Source organism: Mesocricetus auratus, unplaced genomic scaffold (assembly GCF_017639785.1).
Source record: "Mesocricetus auratus isolate SY011 unplaced genomic scaffold, BCM_Maur_2.0 Super-Scaffold_100011, whole genome shotgun sequence".
Taxonomy (NCBI): domain Eukaryota; kingdom Metazoa; phylum Chordata; class Mammalia; order Rodentia; family Cricetidae; genus Mesocricetus; species Mesocricetus auratus.
In genome coordinates this window covers 41,880,762-41,900,171 of record NW_024429195.1, presented here as the reverse complement: position 1 = coordinate 41,900,171, position 19,410 = coordinate 41,880,762, and the positions used below count along the sequence as shown (strand labels likewise).

The following is a 19,410-nucleotide window of genomic DNA, read 5'->3' as shown; positions in this document are numbered from 1 at the left end:
TTTCTTTAATATAGATTACTCTTTAATATAAAAATACACTAATAAGCTCTTTTATAACATAAAAATGACCTTTGGACAAAAAAGTACTGAAATGCCTAAGAGGAGAAACAGGAAAAAGCTTTGCAGCCAGGATTAACCTCACAGGTTCTGTCTCACCCATAATCCTACAGAGAAGGGGTGTCTTTTACATTCTTATCCACAGTACAGGTGATAGCTACTGAAACTATTTTAAAATTGATTTCTTGTAAAAGTTCCATGGTAAATTATATACAATATTATAGAGATCACTACACCTTCTTGTTTTCTCTGGAAAACACACCTATCTGATCATTCTGAGTTTCATTTTAAAAAAATAAAACTTAAGACATTTATACAACATATCAGTTTCACTTCATTCCAGACACTGGAGTTAGGGGAATACTTACAGAAGCCTCTTGGATGACTCTCTTCTCTCTGGAATGGCTTCAGGGTCTGCCTTGGTCAGAAGTATGATGTGGTTTTTAAAATGGCAGATGGCTTTCAAGCCTATGAAAAGCTGTATTCTTAGAGCACACACATCCATACTGACAGGTGGGCAAGCCTAATAAAGGAAAAATTACACACTTTACTAAGGAATGGAGGTATGTGGACCTCATCTTCAAAAATCAGGGCTGGGACTGTAGCTCAGTGAGCAGAGTACATGATGCCCTGGGTTCAATCACCAGCATGGCATAGTGCCAGGGATAGTGGCTCACACCTTACTCAAGGGCTTATATAGTTAGCTACAAAATGAGTTAGAGGCCAACCTGAGAAACATGAGACCCTGTCTTTAAAGACAAACGGACAAAATCAGTCTGTGCATTTGATAAAAATCCTCCACCCAGTTCCTGTTCTTTAGACTACTAACCTATGCATGTCATCTACTTTGAAACAAGCTTAAAAACTGTCAAATCACACATCAGAAATGCTTACTAGTTTCTATCCAGAACTTCAAATTTAATAGATGTATTAATTAGTGTTACTATTGCTATAATGAAACAGCATGACCAAAAGCAATATGGGGAGGACAGGGTTTATTTGGCTTACACTTCCACGTTATAGCCCATCACTGAAGGAAGCCAGGACAGGAACTCAAGCAAGGCAGGAACCTGTACGCAGGAGTTGAGGCAGAGGCCATGGAGGGAGCTGCTTACTGGCTCACTCCTATGGCTTCCTCAGCCTGCTTTCTTAAAGAACCCAGGACCACCTGCTCAGGGATACCCCACCACCACCATGATGGCCCGGGCCCTCCTACATCAATCACTAACTAAGAAAATGCTCTACGGGCTTGCCTCTAGTCTGATCTTACGGGGCATTCTTAACTGGGTTTCCCTCCTCTCAAACAACTCTAGCCTATGTCATAGTGACTTAAAATTAGCCAGCATAATGAATAAGGCCTTCTTGGGCCCTTAGTCTTTGCCAAGCTTAGGTCTAAGAACAAGTTTGCAAGCATCCATGTGCTCCCTTGAGCTCAGGGTTTTACTGTCATCAGACGCCAGCTCCAACCTTCAACGTAGTATCCATGTACAGGTCCTCCTCGTGAGCCACTGCTGCGCTACACCGCACCGTGAAACACTGTAGGCTTTGGCTAGGGAAGAAGGGAGATGCCACTGAGCAAGGAGGGGTTCGAGAACCTACGTGTCCACCATGGTGGGAAGGTGGGAAGGGCTTCACTGGCAAACAGCAATGCAGAGGGCGGAGGCAGTGCTAGGACTTGTCGCATGACAGTGAATTAGTCTGGTTCTCAGAAAAGACAGAGTCGCTGAGTTCCTGAGGCATGGTTGTAGACTATCTCATTCCCATGGAGTCCATTGCAAGCACTGACTGTGATGTACACCCACATTTGAGAGCCAGGCTGGCCAGGCTGGAACTAACATCCTCCCTTAACAGCAAAATGCCCCTAACAGCAGATCACAGTATGAATGGGTGACCGCTAGAAGCCTGATTAGAATCTGCGTCCTGATTGCTGCCTACCATACAATCTCATAGCAAATTTCAGCCTCGATTATGCTGTGTGACCAACTCAAAATGACACAAACACATCAACGATAAAATGAAACTAAAAGACAGAAGGACTCTTCAGAAATGCCTCTTCACCATCTTGCTTTGAAAATTAGAACAGTTCATGATGGCTGAGGCCTCTAGAGAGGTTCTACCTCTTTCTACAACCCCAGGGTCATTCTGCAGGGTAAAGAATCATAAGAATATTTTGAGGGCACATAGACACCTGGCTGTTACCTGTTATGGTGATCTAAATCAATAGCAATATTGATTAAAAAACTAGTTACTCAGAAATTACTACCAAATCCATCTTGTAAAGTACAAGAATGACTTTGTAAACAAACTAGAAACCTGGAGAAGTAAACATGAGCTCTTAAAAACTAGGAGAAAAGGTGTGGTGATACATGCCTTTCAGCCCTCAGGAGGCAGAGACACATCTCTATGAGTTAGAGGCCAGCTAGGTCTAGATTGTGAATTCTGGGGCAGCCAGAGCTACAAAAGGAGAACACTGCCTCAAAAAAAAAAAAAAAAAAACAAGACTAGGAAAAAAAAAGACTAAACCAAACCAAAGAGTAGCTAGCATTAAATTAGAAGTGGTGGTACCATTGAAGTCATGCTTCAGGAGAACTTTTACAAGACTACCAATCCAGTCTAAGGGAACACCACAACGGCAAAGCCAGAGCCCAGACATTTAACCCTGACAAGCCCACTATAACAGGTATAAAATTCTCAAAGTTTTCAGCAGCAGCTTGAAAACTCACAGAAAAGCAGGTGAGTCAAAGAGCAGCAAGCGGCGTTAGAGCCATACCTCGTGATGACGTGCAAAAACTGTGGTGTGAGCACCGCTTGCTGAGACGTCTCAGGATACCAGTAGACTGACATTAACTCAACAGACTTCACAACCATGTACAGATAGCCCACATGAGGTAATGAGAAGAAACAGAAGAGACTCAGAAGCTCTTTTTCCTGAGACAAACTTTTTCCATCAGGAAGAAAACCTGCAATGGAGACAATGCGAGAGAGACGTGCCCTGAGGCTTGTAAGCAAACGGAGAGAATCAGCATCATGATTTTCCAGTGAAGACTAGATGGACTCGACTGTATCCGGAACCACAGAGGTGCTAAGGGGACGTGAACAGTAAGACATGTAAAGGGGAGGAGCTAATTAGGGAAGCACCATTTTGCAACAACGAGTGGACTAAGTCACACTCATCCATGGCTATTAATGTTGTAGTGCTCACCAGTAACCATGGGCTTGCACAACAAATAATAATAGCCTGAGTCTACATCGGCATGGTCAATAAAAATGTAATTATTCCACATCTACAACTTAAAGTTTTCTACTGTTTCCAAAAAGTAAAAAGAAACAGGAAAAGGTTTTTAGTAATATTGTCCAGCAATTTAGCATAGCTAAAACACTGCCATTTCAACAATCAATGAACAACAAAAAAACAAATGTTTTGGATTATAGTACTAAACATTAAAGTCTGTGGTTTATACTTACAGTATATATCAGTTTCTGTAAGTTATATTTCAAATGCTTAAGGGCAACTTACAGTTAATACCATACTGAAAATCACAGACCGAGAGCGAATGACTACTCACAGCAGAACACAGTGGATACAGTGAGAACCTGATAAATGATACTGCGAAGACTCAATCAGCAAAATTCTGATAAGAAGCTTTACAGTAAAAGGCCCAATTTCTTGCTACAGAAATTGCAAAAAGAGAATGAGAAGGTTAACCCCAAATAAGACACAGAAATCAACTGAGATAAATCTAACTTGCTTATGTACCTCATTCAAACAAATGGATTGTGTGTTGGGGGAGGGATCTTTAGAGGGTCAGGAAAAGCGAGTACCCTGAAAAGAGACCTGACAACAGCATGGAATTTTTACATGAGAAGCATCTTGAATTCGTTAAAATAAAACATCCTCAGATTCTGTTTAGAGAGATATTTATGTAGAAAATGTACAGACGTTAGAATACTCATCAAAATAACTGGGAATGGGGCAGGATACTACCATGGGTAAATTGTGGATTGGGATGGGGGAGTTATTGCAGTATTATCTCACTATCTAAATAAGCTTCAAATTTTTCATAACCAAAGTTTTTTGTTTTGTTTTTTTTTAAGTTTTATTCCTCCTTCTACGATACCCATTGATACTGAAAGTCCAACTCTGCACTAGCCCAAAGCCATCTCCATTTCCTCTTTCTAGTACACATCTGAGCTCTAGCTAAACAGAATTGATCTCTAAGCACATGACAATATTGCAGCTTACATATGTTGGTTCCTCTTATGAAATACCTTACCAGATTCTTCCGCTTCTAAAATACCCACTCAGCTGGGACCCAGCTCAAACAAAACCACACATCTACAGTCATTCGCGCATTCAATACATTCTCCCTAGGTGCCTCCTGCACTGCTGCTCTTCGAGATTCTAGGGAGATGCACAAAACAAGGTGACTTCTTCCACAGAGCCCTCACCTTCTAGCGATGGGAACTGGGACAGGGAACAAACAAGTAAACTAAAGTGAAGAGAGATTTCTGAATGGAGAGATCCAGGGGCCTGAGTGACAGCGTAGCAATTAAGAGCTCTTGACGCTCTTGCAGAGAGCCTGAGTTCAGCTCCTAGCAACCAAGTTGGGTGGCTCATTTTTAGGATTCAGGCATTATGTTGGCCTGTCACCTGGCAGGATGCACTCAGGCAATACCCTGGTCCAATGGATCCTATGTCAATACATAGTGCAAAGGTCCCTTTAAGAGGCAAACTCCACCCACCCTTGATCCCCCACCCCCTGTTCCTCTAAAGGGGCAGGCACGACTTTTCCTGTATCTTCTCTTTCTCTTCTCTCTCTCTGTCTCTTTCTCTTCTTTCCCCCTTTCCCTTCTCCACTCCCTTCCCTTCCCCAATAAAACTGTTGGGCCCCAACCCCACGGGCTCTCTGTGAATTGCTGGTCAGCCTACAAGTGCAACCTGTTTTCCAGTCCAAGTGCTTCCTGTTTTCTAGTCCTGGCTTACTGCCCCGGCCTTGACCCTCTGACATCAACATTCAGCAGGAAGAAAACATGATCTCTTCTACCTGGGGTTTTTCCACTGTGCTATAAACCTGTATATAAAGCTCGTCCCTCCTACAAGAGAGACACCTCTTAGTACTTGCAATGAAGACACACACACACACATTCTCTGGGCAATAAAGGCAGCACATGCTTAGTACAAACAAGTGGACGTCTGGTCTCTCTTTTCCTGATACCCTGGATTTGACTGTGGCGCGGGCGCCGCAAAAACTTCCTTCCCATATAATTTCTTCCTGCTGGCATGTTTGTCCCCCACCATGGCATCTGCTGAGGTCCCACCTCACATCAGATTATAACACTCATAACCCCCTGGGACATCTTCATTGGCCTCTGCCAGTACCACTTACATGTGCAAGCCCACATTCAGGTTCACATATACCCATATAATTAAAAATAAAAGTAAGTCAAACTGAGAGAACCAGGGAAGTCACTCCTCTGTGGTAAGGTGACATTAGAGTTGTGCACTAAATAGTGTGAACACAGCACTCACACGGGACCTGAAAAAGCACATTCTAGGTCTAGGTAGAAGAAATAATAGACTTTACAGACAAGGAGACTTGCCATATCTGAGGCTGGCAGAAAGGCGGCTGTGGAGAGAGAACAGTATACAGGTCAGGCTGAGACAAGATGAGTTCAGAGTTAGGTCACATTGGCCACGGACGATTGGAACTTTTTATTCCAGCTGTTGTGGGAGGCTCACTGAATGAAAGAGCTGACCCTCTGACTGGGCCCCGTCTGATCTGCAGTCTCATACCACGTCCCCTTTGCTTTACTCCACTCTCTTCTTGGCTCTTTCAGTTCCTCAAACACAGATTCTCGGCCCAGCTTTGAAACTTCCTCCACTTAAAATACTCTCTTCTCCTCCCTTTGTGGAACCCATCCGAATCCCCAAGTCAGCACAATTCACCCTACAGATCTAGTCTCAAGACGAAGCCTTCCTAGACTCTAGAGAAAGTCAGGGTCTTTTGCTAATGGCTTTTGCTACCAGGAGCAAAAGCATTATTCCATAGAGCATTATTCCAGTGTCTAATTTTGCCAGAGACTTGCTGTAGCAAAGTGGTGTCTAGGACCAAAGTGGCTGAGTGGAGTTTGCAAAGGAAAGGAGGAGGGAGGCACAGTCTGACGGTAAATCAGGATGGCTGCCAGCAGTGTTTATTGAAAAAGAAATACACCTTTTGTACTTTATAGTTTAGCCACAGGAAAGATTGAAAGCAGATTCAATGATTCATGGACAAAAAGCAGCCATTAACTTAATTATAGCATTTTTTTCTAAAACAAAGCTAGTATCTAAATGTCTATTGTCCTCAGAAGTTCAGTAACTCTACCAGGAACCCTCTTACATCAAGGAAGGGGCACAAGTTCCTCCTGCCAGTTCATAAGGAGAATGACGGCTTTTAGCAAGCAGGAACTTTCCTCAAGGCCCAGGAGGGATGGAGACCCTTATTTATCCAAATGCCTGAACTTGGGAAAAGGACTTCCCCAGGGACCAGACATTCCACTATAATTTCAGAGCATTTTCGTCCTCAAGGGGGTAATCATGGAGCTGCTCCCTAAGTGTGTCCCTTTGTGTCTTAGTCTTACTATGCGAGCCTGTTCCTCTCACACACTCCAAAAGTGGAAGGTCCCGATGTCTTGCTCTTTTCCCACTGTACTGTACCATTCTGACTTCTCTATATTTATTAACTGAACTCTTGCCCCCAAGTGGCCTCAGACTCGGGATCTGGATTGTAGGAGTTTCATGCTTGGGGTCAGATGTGTCTAGTAAATCTCTAACTTTCCAGTTCTTGGTGTAATTAGGAGGCACAATGGGATGCCTGGTTCCTTGGTGACAGGGACTTTTTTTCCAGTGAACTATTTTTTTAAAGAGGCTGCTGTTTTACACATTTTTGTCCTTTAAAGCCCGCACAAAATTTCTCAAAAGAAAAGGCATAAGGGAACTCTCATAACAAATACTGAGAATCATTAAAAATGAAAGTTACAAGGTGCTGGAAAAGTGTGGTCTGCAGTTTCAAATGTTGGAACTTTGACAAGCCACAATGGTCGCCATTAGGTCCATACCACACTTTTGTCAGTATTTGATCAGTATCTGATCTTACCATTAGATAATTAACTTCATAAGCACAAGCATGTTGCCTACTTTTATTCAGTACTCAGCACAACAACAGTAGCTACTCAATATTTACTTAAAAATAACATTATAAAGACATTGGATTATAGCAACATTTATATCTCTCCAGAAACATATCATGAGCAAGTGCAGAGTCTTCTGGTATCAATTTTGGTGCTTTTCTGGTGAGTACTTAAAAGATGCAGGTGCCTGAGTCCAAAACAGTCCTATTAAGTCAGAATCAAAATCACTAGCATTGTTCTCATAGAAGGTCCCATGTAGCACAGGCTAGCCTAGAACCCACGGGTCATCATCTGAGACCCTCAATTAAAATAATGCCGGTGATTCTGATTCTGACCTAATTGAACTGTTTGGGACTCTGGCTACATCTCCCATATCAGTACTTTTAAGCATCCAGGTGAATGTAATGTGCAGCAGTGTTGAAAACTAGTGTTCTGAATGAGTTTCCACTCAGACCAGGTTTCTCGCCTTGCTTATGAGGCCATCCCAAGAAACTTTGTCACAGGGGAGGAGGGAAGGGAGAGGGAGCTGGGATTGACATGTGAAGCAAGCTTGTTTCTAATTTAAATAAAAATAAGAAGAGAAACTTTGTCACATACTCAGCTGGAACCTGGATAGATCTCTCCTCCAACAGTGCTCACAAATTTCTTTTACTGGGCCTACAGACTATTTCAAAACAACTACAACAACAAAAAAGGAATTGAGTTTTTTCTGGTCACACCCTCCTAGTTGATTCACTTCTCCTAGCCAATGTGACTTTGCTCTCCTCGGGAAGACTCTGAAGGAGAACCAAATCTAATGCCTACACACGGGTCCTCCCTCTAGTGCGGGGCCTTGTCACCTCTCTGCACCACAGCTCAACTATACTTACCTGTTTGGTGAATAGGCAGCAGCTGAAGAGAATGTAACTTGATGTTATCAGACAAGGCATAGAACGAAATATCGGGAGCAAACCGTCTGTGGGTTTAAGAAGAGAAAGAGGACAGATCTAACTTCCATAGACTTTAAGCAGGCCTGTAAATAAGAAATGCTGGTGAATAAAAGGTGCTCTCATACCTATACAGCAGGTGCTGTACACTTAAATATTTTACGTTTTCATCTGCCAATCCTGTGGGCTCCAGTTTAACAGATATTCCAGACTGTTTACATTTTTCACCAAGAAGCTCCATGGGTTTTAGGCAAATGACAAAATCCTCTGATTCAAGCTGTGAAGCTTCATTACTGACATCTTAAAAAATAACATTTGAGAGTTTAACAACTGTAAGTACTACCATCTGCCTGAATGAACACTGGACATGGCATGTGCCCTCATGTTTCCACTGCTGTGATGCAACATCATAACCAAAAGCAACTGAACATCAAAGGGTTTGTTCCCGTTCACAACTCTCAGACCACACTCCACCACTGAGCCAGTCAGAGCAGAACTCTGAGTAGCAGCTGATGCAGAGAGGTCATAGAGGCATACTGCTTACTGGCTTGCTCCCCATGGCTTGTTCAACCTGTTTTCATATACACCCCAGGACCACTGCTCACAGGTGGCACCACCCACAATGGGCTGGGTCCTCTCACATCAATAATTAAGAAATGCCCCCCAAGATTTGCCTAGAGGTCAGCCTTATAGAGATGCTACTTCAATTAAAGTTCACTCTTTAAGAATTCTAACTTAAGTTGGGGACCAAAAAAGGCAACCAGGACAATGCTATCCAATGTCATTAAATATTGAATATGACAGCCAAGACTAGAAACTCATGCAGGACAGGCATAGGGACTCACAACTATAATGCCTAGACTCAGGAGCCTGAGACAGAATGATCCCCAGTTTGAGGCAAGCCTGAACCAAGTGAGTTCCAGGTCAGCTGGGAACATATTGAGACCCTGTCTCAAAAAATAAAAGAACACCAACTGTTTTCTCTCTAGAAACCCCTCATCTAACAGCAATTGCTCCATTACGCACATACTGACAAATAGATGTAGAAACAGAATAAGCTATGGATAGTCACAAACCCAAACCAATGTAATAAGAATACCTAAACCTATAAGAATAGCAGCAAACTATAGATGCTGGGGTTCTTTAGAAAGTCAAATTCATCATTTACCTTCCTTCTGTTTCAGTTGGTTGTTGGTTTTTGGTGGGTGGTGTTTAGCTCTCTCTCCATTTGTAGAGTCTGACTCCAGTTTGAAGATTAAGACTTCTAAGTCAGACATGACAGCAACATACCCAACACAGAAAGAAATTTCAACAGGAATGACATTTTCTATGTGTATAATTAATGAACGCTCAAAGTCCAACACTGAGAAGTTCTCATTAATGATACAGTACTTCAAAGTAAATAAGACTAACTTGTTGGTGCAGCCAACAAGTAGATCTCCTTTCAAAGGACAACATGAAATGCACAAAGGAGCCTCCGACAAAGGCATTTCAACTATAGACATCTGGTCTCTAAGACTTTCACAGAAGGGCGCCTCCACACTGTGCCCAACCATCCGGATGCACACGCGGGAGGTTTCAGTCCTCGTACTCCTCCAGTTCAGGTAAGCACGCAGGAACGTAGTATTGCTTTTCTCTTCAATTGCCACCAGATAGTCTCCTAAAAAATGAAGCAAGATTGCATTTGGAATTTGGATTTGGAAATTCAACCACTTTCTTTGCTGCCTGAAAATGGGATGCATAGTATAATATATGGATAACTGACTCAAAAGAACAAAGCTGCCCTCTAAGTGACAGAGGTCTGTGTTAAATGATGTCAGCCATGGAAGTTCTGAGATACAGTCTCTTCCCATCTGAGTGTCCTACAACAACTCCTTTATTATTCACATAACAAAGAAAATTTCCACTTTATTAACTCTTATCACAGTTGAAAGTTCTACTAAGTTGTAGCAGCAATATTGTGTAATTTATAAAATTCAGGTAGGAATTAAGGGACTCTGAGTTTAACAGAATTTACATTTGACGTCTCCTTCCCTTCCTACAGAAGTCACAACTCTAAAAAGGAGGCTAATGCTGGGCATTGGTGATGCACACCTTTAATCCCAGCACTTGGGAGGCAGAGGCAGGCAGATCTGTGAGTTCGAGGCCAGCCTGGTCTACAGAGCGAGTTCCGGAACAGCCTCCAACACAATACAGAGAAACCCTGTCTCAAAAACACCAAAAAATAAAAATAAAAATAAAAATAAAAAAGGAGGCTAAAACTAGAGATACCAAATAAAATATAAATCCAAGTTAGTAGTCTTTTAACTGTTTATTATATGGGATTGTTTTAACTGTAAAAGTAACATTCTTTATAGAAACCAAAATTATTAAATACAAAATGAAAACATAAAGACCTCCCCCCTTCAAAACACTTTAAACACTTTCTCTCATATAAACATGGGTCAAGAAAGGCTTTTTGTCATCTTTATATACCATACTAATATATTTAACAATGTGCCATTTTTAAATTCATGTTTAACTCAATAATCACATTTTGTTGTAACAATACCTGCTTTATGAATTAACAACCTCAAGCACACAGGTTAGCAACTTTCTTGGGGGGAAGAAGTCAAAGAAACAACCTTCAATTATTTAAACAGTGAATAAATCTTTTCCTCCATGCGGATACATGGCTATCCATCACGCACCATCCCAACGTAACACACAGATATATTAATATCTGTAAAAATATCCTATATGCACACGTGCCACAGCTACTTAACAATTCCCGTATTAATGTAGGAAGATTACCACTATACTTTATTCTGTAACAAATAAGCCGATACCTATATAATTTGTTTTATGTTGGAAATTTATGTTGGGCCACAGAGCAAACATTATTAGAAACTGTCAAGTTACCACCATAATTAGATAACTGAAATTCAGACGGCCAGCAAAACTATTTATACATTCCTGTTTGCTACCACCTCAGGGGTCATGCACGCTATATATACCAGTCGCTACTTGAACTCACTACATAGCCCAGGATGCCCTCAAACTCGCCAAGATCCTCCTGCCCTGGCCTCTTGGGTGCTTATGCAATCACAACCAGCTGCTTTATGATAATTTTTAAATACGAACTATACTGTGGGTTTTGAGTGTATTACTGGGACTTGAATTTGCATTTCCCGATGAGTAGGGATGCGGAGTCCCTTTGGCATGCTTTTGGACATGGCATGTCTTCTTCAGAGAAATGTCTATTCAAGTCCTTAGCTGTGTGCTGTTGGGGCTCAAACCCAGCACCTCACTTGCTCGGTCAGTTGCCTATACACTCCAGTTTCATTTGCTCATTAAAAAAATCAATTAATGGATTTTCCTCTCACCAAATTAGCTTATTGTATATTTTAGACCCCAATTTACAAATACCTTTTCAAATCTTTTGAATAGTTCTTTCCACCTATTGGTAGAATACATACCCCAAAATCTTTGATTTTGATAATATCTAATTCATCTACTGTCCTTTTACTGCCTATATTTTTTATATTTAAGTTAGTAAATAACATTTTAAAATAAGTATATTTGTTTAGTTACAACAAAATCTCTTAATTCATCTATCTATAAATATATATAATGTTTACAAATGAAATAATGTATCTGCAAGCTGTAGGTCATATCCACATTGTATTGTATGTGATTTCAGATTAATGACTGGTTCTGTAAATGCTGAAGTAGCACTTGCGAAGCAGGCTTCCTTAACAAGTCTCAGGAGCCCACTGTTAAGTTCTCTGTAAATCCTTACATGACCCCATCGGGATAAATATCTTTCTTCAAATTTTATAGTTCAGCAACAGTCAACAAATGGCGTACTTAATTAGTTCAAAGGCTTATGCTCATTCTGCAAACTGTTAGAAAGGAAATAAAAACTTATAGTGTTCCATATAACCTTTAAAGGGAGGACCTAACTTTGAAAACAATTATGCTCCTGGTGCACCTTTAAATATAGGCACAGAGTGGGGAGGGGGGGCACTAGTTCTGTATACTTGTACTAAAGTGCTAAAGAATCCCTTGTGCTGGTTCAGTACACAAGGAGAGCTGTATGGTCTTCACTTTCCTGACCCACCAACCACAAAACCTCATAAACACATGTCCAGCAATAGGGCCTTCATCACTGCCCTAGCTACTGGTCTCTCTATCTGTTGGTTATCCCTCCTCTTAACATCACACATGCACCCTAAATTCAATTTCCATTATCCCTGATGATGTGAAAAGTTCAAAACTTACCTTCTAAATTGTTAGCACTTTCTCCTTAATATTCTTGCAATGGTTCATCATTTCAACTTGACTGAACTAAGAAACACCTTAGAGCAATAGCTCTCATTGTTTCTTGTGAGAACATTTCCAGAAATGACTAGATCATGATCTCTGGCCTAATGAATCATTAATCCACTGGTAGATTTAAATTTTGGAGACTTTAGTGTGGTGGAGGTAGAACTGTAGAAAAGAGTCTGGCTAGAGGAACAGGACATCTGGAAACTCTATCTTGCTCTAGTCCCTTCCTGTCATGAAGGGTCCAAAAATAGGAATATGAAAATGAAGAACCCGGGAATAGGAATATAGAAATATAGAAATGTAAATATGTAGTTTACAAAGAAGTAGGAGTTGACAGTCAACAGCCCTGTCAGCAGTTACACACTAATGTTTTTTATATATTTCTATGTATGTTTATTTCAAATATACGTATTATTATTTAAATTAGAAGCAATCTTATTTTACAAATAATCCCAGTTCCCTCTCCCTCCCATCCTCTCATGCCCCTCACCGACCCTCCATCCCATCCCGATTCTGCTTTCCAGGGAGGATGAGGCATTGCATGGGGGTCATCAAAGTCTGCCACATCATTTGGGGAAGGGCTAGGCTGAGATAGTATCCCTCTATGGGGAATGGGTTCCCAAAGTTCATTCATATACTGGGGATAAATACTGTTCCACTACCAGAGGCCACATAGACTGCCCAGGCCTCCTAACTGACACCCACGGTCAGGAGGCCTGGTTCGGTTCTATGTTGATTTCCCAGCTATCAGTCTGGGGTCTATGAGCTCCTCCTTGCTCAGGTCAGCTGTTTCTGTGGATTTCCCCAGATTGATCTTGACCCCTCTGCTCATCACTCCTCCCTCTCTGCAACTGGATTACAGGAGTTTGGCTCAGTGCTTAGCTGTGGATCTCTGTTTCTGCTTCTATCAGGTACTGGATGAAGGCTCTAGGATGGCATTTAAGGTAGTCATCAATCTCATTATAGGGGAAGGGCATTTAAGGTAGCCTCTCTACCACTGCTTAGATTCTTAGTTGGGGTCATCCTTGTGGATCTCTAGACATTTCCCTAGTGCCAGATTTCTCTTTAAACATATAATGACTCCCTCTATTAAGGAATCTCTTTTCTTGCTCTCCAACTCAACTCAGTCTTCCTAGTCCCTCATGTCCTCCTCCCTCCCTCCTCCCCTTTTCTTTCTCCTAACTCCCCCCCTCCATGCTCACAATTTGCTCAGGAGATCTTGTCTGTTTCCCCTTCTCCGGGGGACCAGGAATGTCTCTCTTAGGGATCTCCTTGTTTTCTAGCTTCTCTGGAGGTGTGTTTGTAGGTTGGTATAGAGATTAACTTTTACCAGTGGCATTCCTTGCTTTATGACCAGCAGCCCTGTCTGTGACCAAAAGTTAGCAGCTTTCAATGGCTCTCTGCAGCTAAGGGTTAGCTCTTAGATAAACCTCCTGCCACTTATAACCAACAATTGTTGTGAACCTGTTTGTAAGTGACTTTCTGTTTGCATTCTTCCATGTTCTTCCCTGCCTTGGGAAACTGGCAGTGCCAGAGAAGTGTAGAGTTTCAGTAAACACCCTTAGAAATGCACAGGAGAAACAATAAGCTAATTCAAACACCAATTTAGTCAAATACCTTGTTAATGGGAATTGTAAAGAGCAATCTGTACCTGTTTTGCCTCAAGATTGTAAAAATTCTTTTGTCCATGTCTAATGCTTACTTCTTACTATAAGAGAGGAGCTAGGAGTCCACCCCTATTGCAGTTTCAGAAGCCCAAACTCTGGCTATGGTCTCAGTTAACTAATAAGTTGTTTGTACCTGAGGTGACTTGACATAAAGCTCCCCACCCTTTGCAACCCTAGACCCACCAGTTACAGTTTCACTTTACTTTCTGGTCACCAGGATGTAACAGGTACCTGTGAGTAGGGATTGAGGGAGCCTGGAGGCCAGGCTGAACCCTGACATGCTGACAGGCACCACAGGTTAATCTGAGAATCATCATCCCTTTTGCTGGAGGGAAGGGAAATGACTCCTTCTGAACCAGCTTCACAAGTTCACAAGGAATGCTGGCTTTTATCCAACTGCCAGAAATCCCCCTATAGTCCTCATTTCTGGATATTTGGACTGCCTTTTGGAGTTTCGGGCTTGGGGTTTCCTTTAGACCTGACAGTAAGAAAAAGAAAATACTTTCTGCTTGGGTAGAAGACCTACAAAAACAAGGAGAGATTTGCTACAGCAGAGAACACTGGGCACTGGGAACACAAATCTTCAGGTCCACATACTGAGAATATGGAAGAAAAAAAAGGCTAAAGGAGAAGTCAAAGGCAGGTTTTCTGGGCATAGGCACAGCCAGGAGTCAGCCTATTAATGTTTGGTCATGCATGGATTAAAAGAAGTTACGCTCAGAGGCTGAAGTTCAACTGTGGACTGAAAGCTACCTTTGAGTTATATGGCCCATGATGCTAATACCATCCCACATGACTCTGAAGTTCTTTAAGGCAGCCAACTTGATTACAAAAGCATTTTTGTTCTTCCAGGTTTCATTAATGAGGTTATCACAGTTTAGTGCTAGCCTCCTGCAGTCAGTGTGGCTCAGGTCATTAGTACCCAACCCAGCTAAGCATTTGAAACACTCCAATGTTAGCTTCACTCCAGAGAAATTTAACATTGTTTCCAAAGGTGTTGCCCAGGAATGGGAGTTGTTGCTTTTTGTTTGTTTGTTTGTTTTTCTTGTAAGCTTTCTAAATGACTCTTAGGCACAAGTAGCAGCAATGCAAGGACTCCAGGAATCAACACTAATGACAGGCAAGAAAACCACCCATTGCCTCAAATTTTGGAAGAAGTATACCTTTAAAAGAGAGGGGCCTCTCTCTCCCCTCTCCCTCTCCCTCTCCTCCCTCTCCTCCCTCTCCCTCTCCCTCTCTCCCCCTCTCCCTCTCCTCCCTCTCCCTCTCTCTCTCTCTCTCTCTCCCCCTCTCTTTCTCTCTGTCTCTCTCTCTATGTATTTAAGAATTTTCAGAAGTAATAGTGACTTACAGACATAAAAGGGCTAGCTATGGTTTAGGATAACTTTTGAGGTAGAGCATACCGTGAACTTTAGGATATCATTTTCCCTCCTCTTTCTTTAGTGCAATGTTTGAAATTTCTTACATTGATGTTTTTAAGGGTCTGGCATAAGCGGAACCCAGCCACACGCCTTTAATTCAAGACATGGAAGGGATCAGTCAGCATTCCCTTCCCACAGTAGACCCATGTCTGTGAGGAGTATTTATATTTTGCCTCGAGACAAGATTACCTGTAGCCCGGACTAGTCCAGGACTCACTAAATACCAGAGGACGACCTTAAACTTCTGATCCTCCTGCCTCCACCTCCCAGGTGCTGAGATTACTAGTTGAACAACCTTGGTTCGGAAGATCAGACCCAAGATTTCAGGCAAAATAGGTAAACACTCCACCAAGGCGCTCCAGCTGATCTGTGGTTGCTATGACAACTGCACAAAATGCCTTCAGCACTTTACTACGTGACCGGTGCAGACCGCCCCCAGCTATTACAGAAAAGCACCAGCCCCAGCCCCACCCAGAACCCCGCCCCAAAGCCGCTCCTCACCGGCTTCACTATAGGCCATGCGCAGCACCCTGCCCAGCGTGGAAAAGGAGCAGCGCGGTTTGCACAGCTCTGTTCCCTGCACCGCGAACGCCTCCACCTTGCAGCCCGAAGCCACGAACAGCGCGTCCGGTCCCCCGCAGCAGAACTGCTCTGGCTCCCGCTGGCAGGGGACCACCTGCTGCGACCCGAAAGGGTGCAGGTTGTACAACTGCACCATCCCGGCTACTGCCCCGCAGAGCGGCTTCCGCAAGCTTGCTAGCTGCGCCACATCACGTGAGCGCTGTGCCCCCGCCCTGAGCTTGACTTCTTAAAGAAGCCCTGCCTCCTTGGGGGATGCATTGACATGCACTGCACTGGACAGAGGCAGAGATCTGGGATCCTTCCCTTGGAACTTCACTTTACTGCTTCTGGCTGGACCGGTATTTGGGCCTTTGAATGTGCTTAACTCGATCGTGTGCTGGTTTCGACTTCACTCTTGGCTTCCCGTAGCCTTTGAGCTTCTGAAAGATGGAGCTGCAAAACCTGAACTAGGTGTATACCGCCCAACTTGGATTAAACAAGCCAGAGTTATTCTGAAATACTGTGAATTTTACAATAGTTTTCTTGGAAAGGACAAATCCTTGCATATGCTTAGCAAAAAGATAATGTATTGAATGAAAGAATCTGTGAACATTTTGCAGGCATTTCGCAAAAGAATCCTCTGAGGTCTAGATAATAGAAAGGAAGGAGCAAAATCCCCCGATGGCTAATATTCCGGTACAGGAGAAACTTGATGTCTGAATTTCTATTTTTTGGGAGATTTAATAAACCAGATATGATAATAGTTTTCAACAATTCTAGGAAATGTGTATATATGCATGCACTTTGTATGTTATGTATATGTATGTATGTATTGATTGAGGAATACTCTTCTTATTACATTGGGACAAAAGTGAAAGGAGCAAACTGCAATTCCCGTGTCAGTCATCATTGAGTCCTTTATTCCAAGAATTTATAAAGTGAGAGCAAGTGGACTGAAGTCAAACCTGCTTCCATACCTTCCAGATGAAGATGAATCATGTGCCTCTCAATGATAGCCTTCCTTACTAGGGACACTCTGGGAGACAACAGGTTCATCAAACTCAGTAATCAGAGAAAAGCACAAGGAATGGTTCCAGGTGAAAACCGGGCTACCGAGAAGTAATAGAGGGAATCAAGCAGATCACAACTGGTCTGACACCCATGAATACTTCTTTCTCTTGGACAAGATCTGTCCCTTCTGATTAATTTTCCTCTTCAAGACTGGTCTGGATATTAGTTTGAGATTCATTCAATCCTAGACTTGTACCACCTTCCTTTAGAGACAGCCTCTTCTCCCTTGATATAGTCCTTGCACCCGGCTCACCCAAGGGCCTTTAGAAAGAGATATTTTGTCTTTGTTAACCACTCTGTTCACTGCTGTGACCATCAGATTAGGAGAGGAAATGTTTGTTTTAGGTCAGTGTTTAGGAGAGAGGGTCCAACACAGAGGAAACTGCTTCCACCCAGGCCGATCAGAAAACAGATTGAGGAGAATAGTTTTTTTCCCGACCTCACAAAAGTCAATGGCACTACCAACATTCAAGTTGTGTCTTCCCTTTCCCATTAAACCCTCCCATGAATGCCCCCACAGACACATCAAGAAGTATATGTATGTGATTCTAAGTCCAGTATATTAAATAATAAAGTTAATCATTGTGTGAAGGTAAGGTGGAATGCATGTCTAATCTCTGTGTTTCTGCTCTGTCTCCTTTCATCTGGGAAGTTGGGTAAGTATGAAGGTTGTAGTTTTGCTCCTTTGTCTCTGTATGAAAATCTCTATGAACTGTTTTATTCCGTTTAAAAAGTTGGTTAATATGAGTGCTAAGATACAAGTTGTAGAGAAACTTAATAAAATGTTTCATATGGATTTCCACTCCTGTGAAAATGTAGATTTAAGAACATTCAAGGAATGCCATATGCCATGCATTCACCTTTTGTGAAGCAGATGTTAAACTCATAGTCATCTTGTAATAGGATTATCACTAGAGACTGGAGAAACTTGGATAAAGCTGTTTTAGACCCTGGTCCTCAATTACAATGGAAGACTTGGTAGAAAGATGAACTAAGACCATTGAACAATGAAATATGGCTACAAGTATGGAAGTCTCCTAAGACCAACTTCTTGGAGAAGAAAATTATGTTGATATACAAAGGCAATATTGATATGATGACCATTTCCTGAATTTACTGTACAGCATCTTTAAATGCTAGGGACAGAATTAGAGAAGTAGGAAAGAAAATTGAGTCATTTACTAAAGTTACACAAGGGCCAAAAGGAAGCCTTTATAGATTTCTTACAAAGACTGACTTCAGTAGGAAATAGAATGAAAGCAAATTCAGAAGTTAGACAAATAACAATTGAATCTCTGGCTTTTGAAAATGCTAATGCATAATGCAAAAGGGCAGTTAGGCCATTAAAGGTAAGACCAGCACCCTTGGAGGAATGGAACAGAGCTACAATTAATATAGAATCTCGTGACCATGATCATGCTTGGATAGAAGAGGTAATGTTCAAAGGTTTGAAGAAAAATCAAAATGTCAAGTATTTCAATCATGGCAAACAAGGTCACTTAAAAAGAGAAACATAAAGCAAATATTTTGGCAAGCTTCTATAAATATGACCAAAATTACAAATATGAATAAGTGACATTGTCGGTGAAGGCCTTGTAAACACAGAAGCAGATATCATAATAATGGCACCAGAATCTTAGGATCCAAATTGGCCTTTTTAGGAGGTAGATGTTCACCTTTTAGGGCTTGGAAATTTATCTCAGACAAAACAGAGTACAACACGGGTTGAATGTAGAGAGAAAAATTAAAGCCACATGTGGCTAACATAGCAATGAACTTACAGGGACATGATTTGTTACAGCAATGAAATATGCAGATTAACATTCCTCCAATCTCAGAAACAAACCATAAACTAATATATGTTTCTGGAAAATATATTAGAAAGTATTATAAAGAGCAGTAACTGACCATTCAAGTTGTACAAGCACAAGGCACAACAATTGCTGATCTTTCAAAGACACCAGCAGCCCTACCTTTAAAATGGTTGATGGACAAAACTGTATGGGTTAAGCAATGGCCTTTAATAACAGAAAAATTACAAGCCTTACAACAGCTGGTACAGGAGCAGTTAAATGCTCAGCTTATTGAAGAATCAACCAGCCCTTGGAATTCTCCTGTATTTATTATTTTTAATAACATTATTTGTTAATGTTATTAAATTAATATAAATAATGTTATTAAAAAGAAATCTGAAAAATGGAGAATGGTAACAGACCTAAGAGCTGT

General features: G+C 41.7%; 1 protein-coding gene across 2 annotated transcripts in view; it reads right to left on the bottom strand.

Moving 5' to 3' along the window:
- Hps3 (HPS3 biogenesis of lysosomal organelles complex 2 subunit 1) overlaps window positions 1-16,321 on the bottom strand; it is a 39,274-nt gene extending 22,953 nt beyond the window's left edge. For both annotated transcript variants that reach the window (XR_005880434.1, XM_040754644.1), the window contains exons 1-7: window positions 16,054-16,321; window positions 9,322-9,813; window positions 8,282-8,453; window positions 8,097-8,182; window positions 2,828-3,017; window positions 1,525-1,606; window positions 426-580 (exon numbers count right to left, since the gene is read on the bottom strand). Coding sequence is in view for 1 of the 2 variants with exons in the window: in XM_040754644.1 (XP_040610578.1) it covers window positions 426-580; window positions 1,525-1,606; window positions 2,828-3,017; window positions 8,097-8,182; window positions 8,282-8,453; window positions 9,322-9,813; window positions 16,054-16,270 (1,394 nt within the window). In the remaining variant the exon portion in view is untranslated. The remainder of the gene's footprint in view (window positions 1-425; window positions 581-1,524; window positions 1,607-2,827; window positions 3,018-8,096; window positions 8,183-8,281; window positions 8,454-9,321; window positions 9,814-16,053) is intronic.
- Between the last annotated feature and the right edge of the window lie 3,089 nt (window positions 16,322-19,410).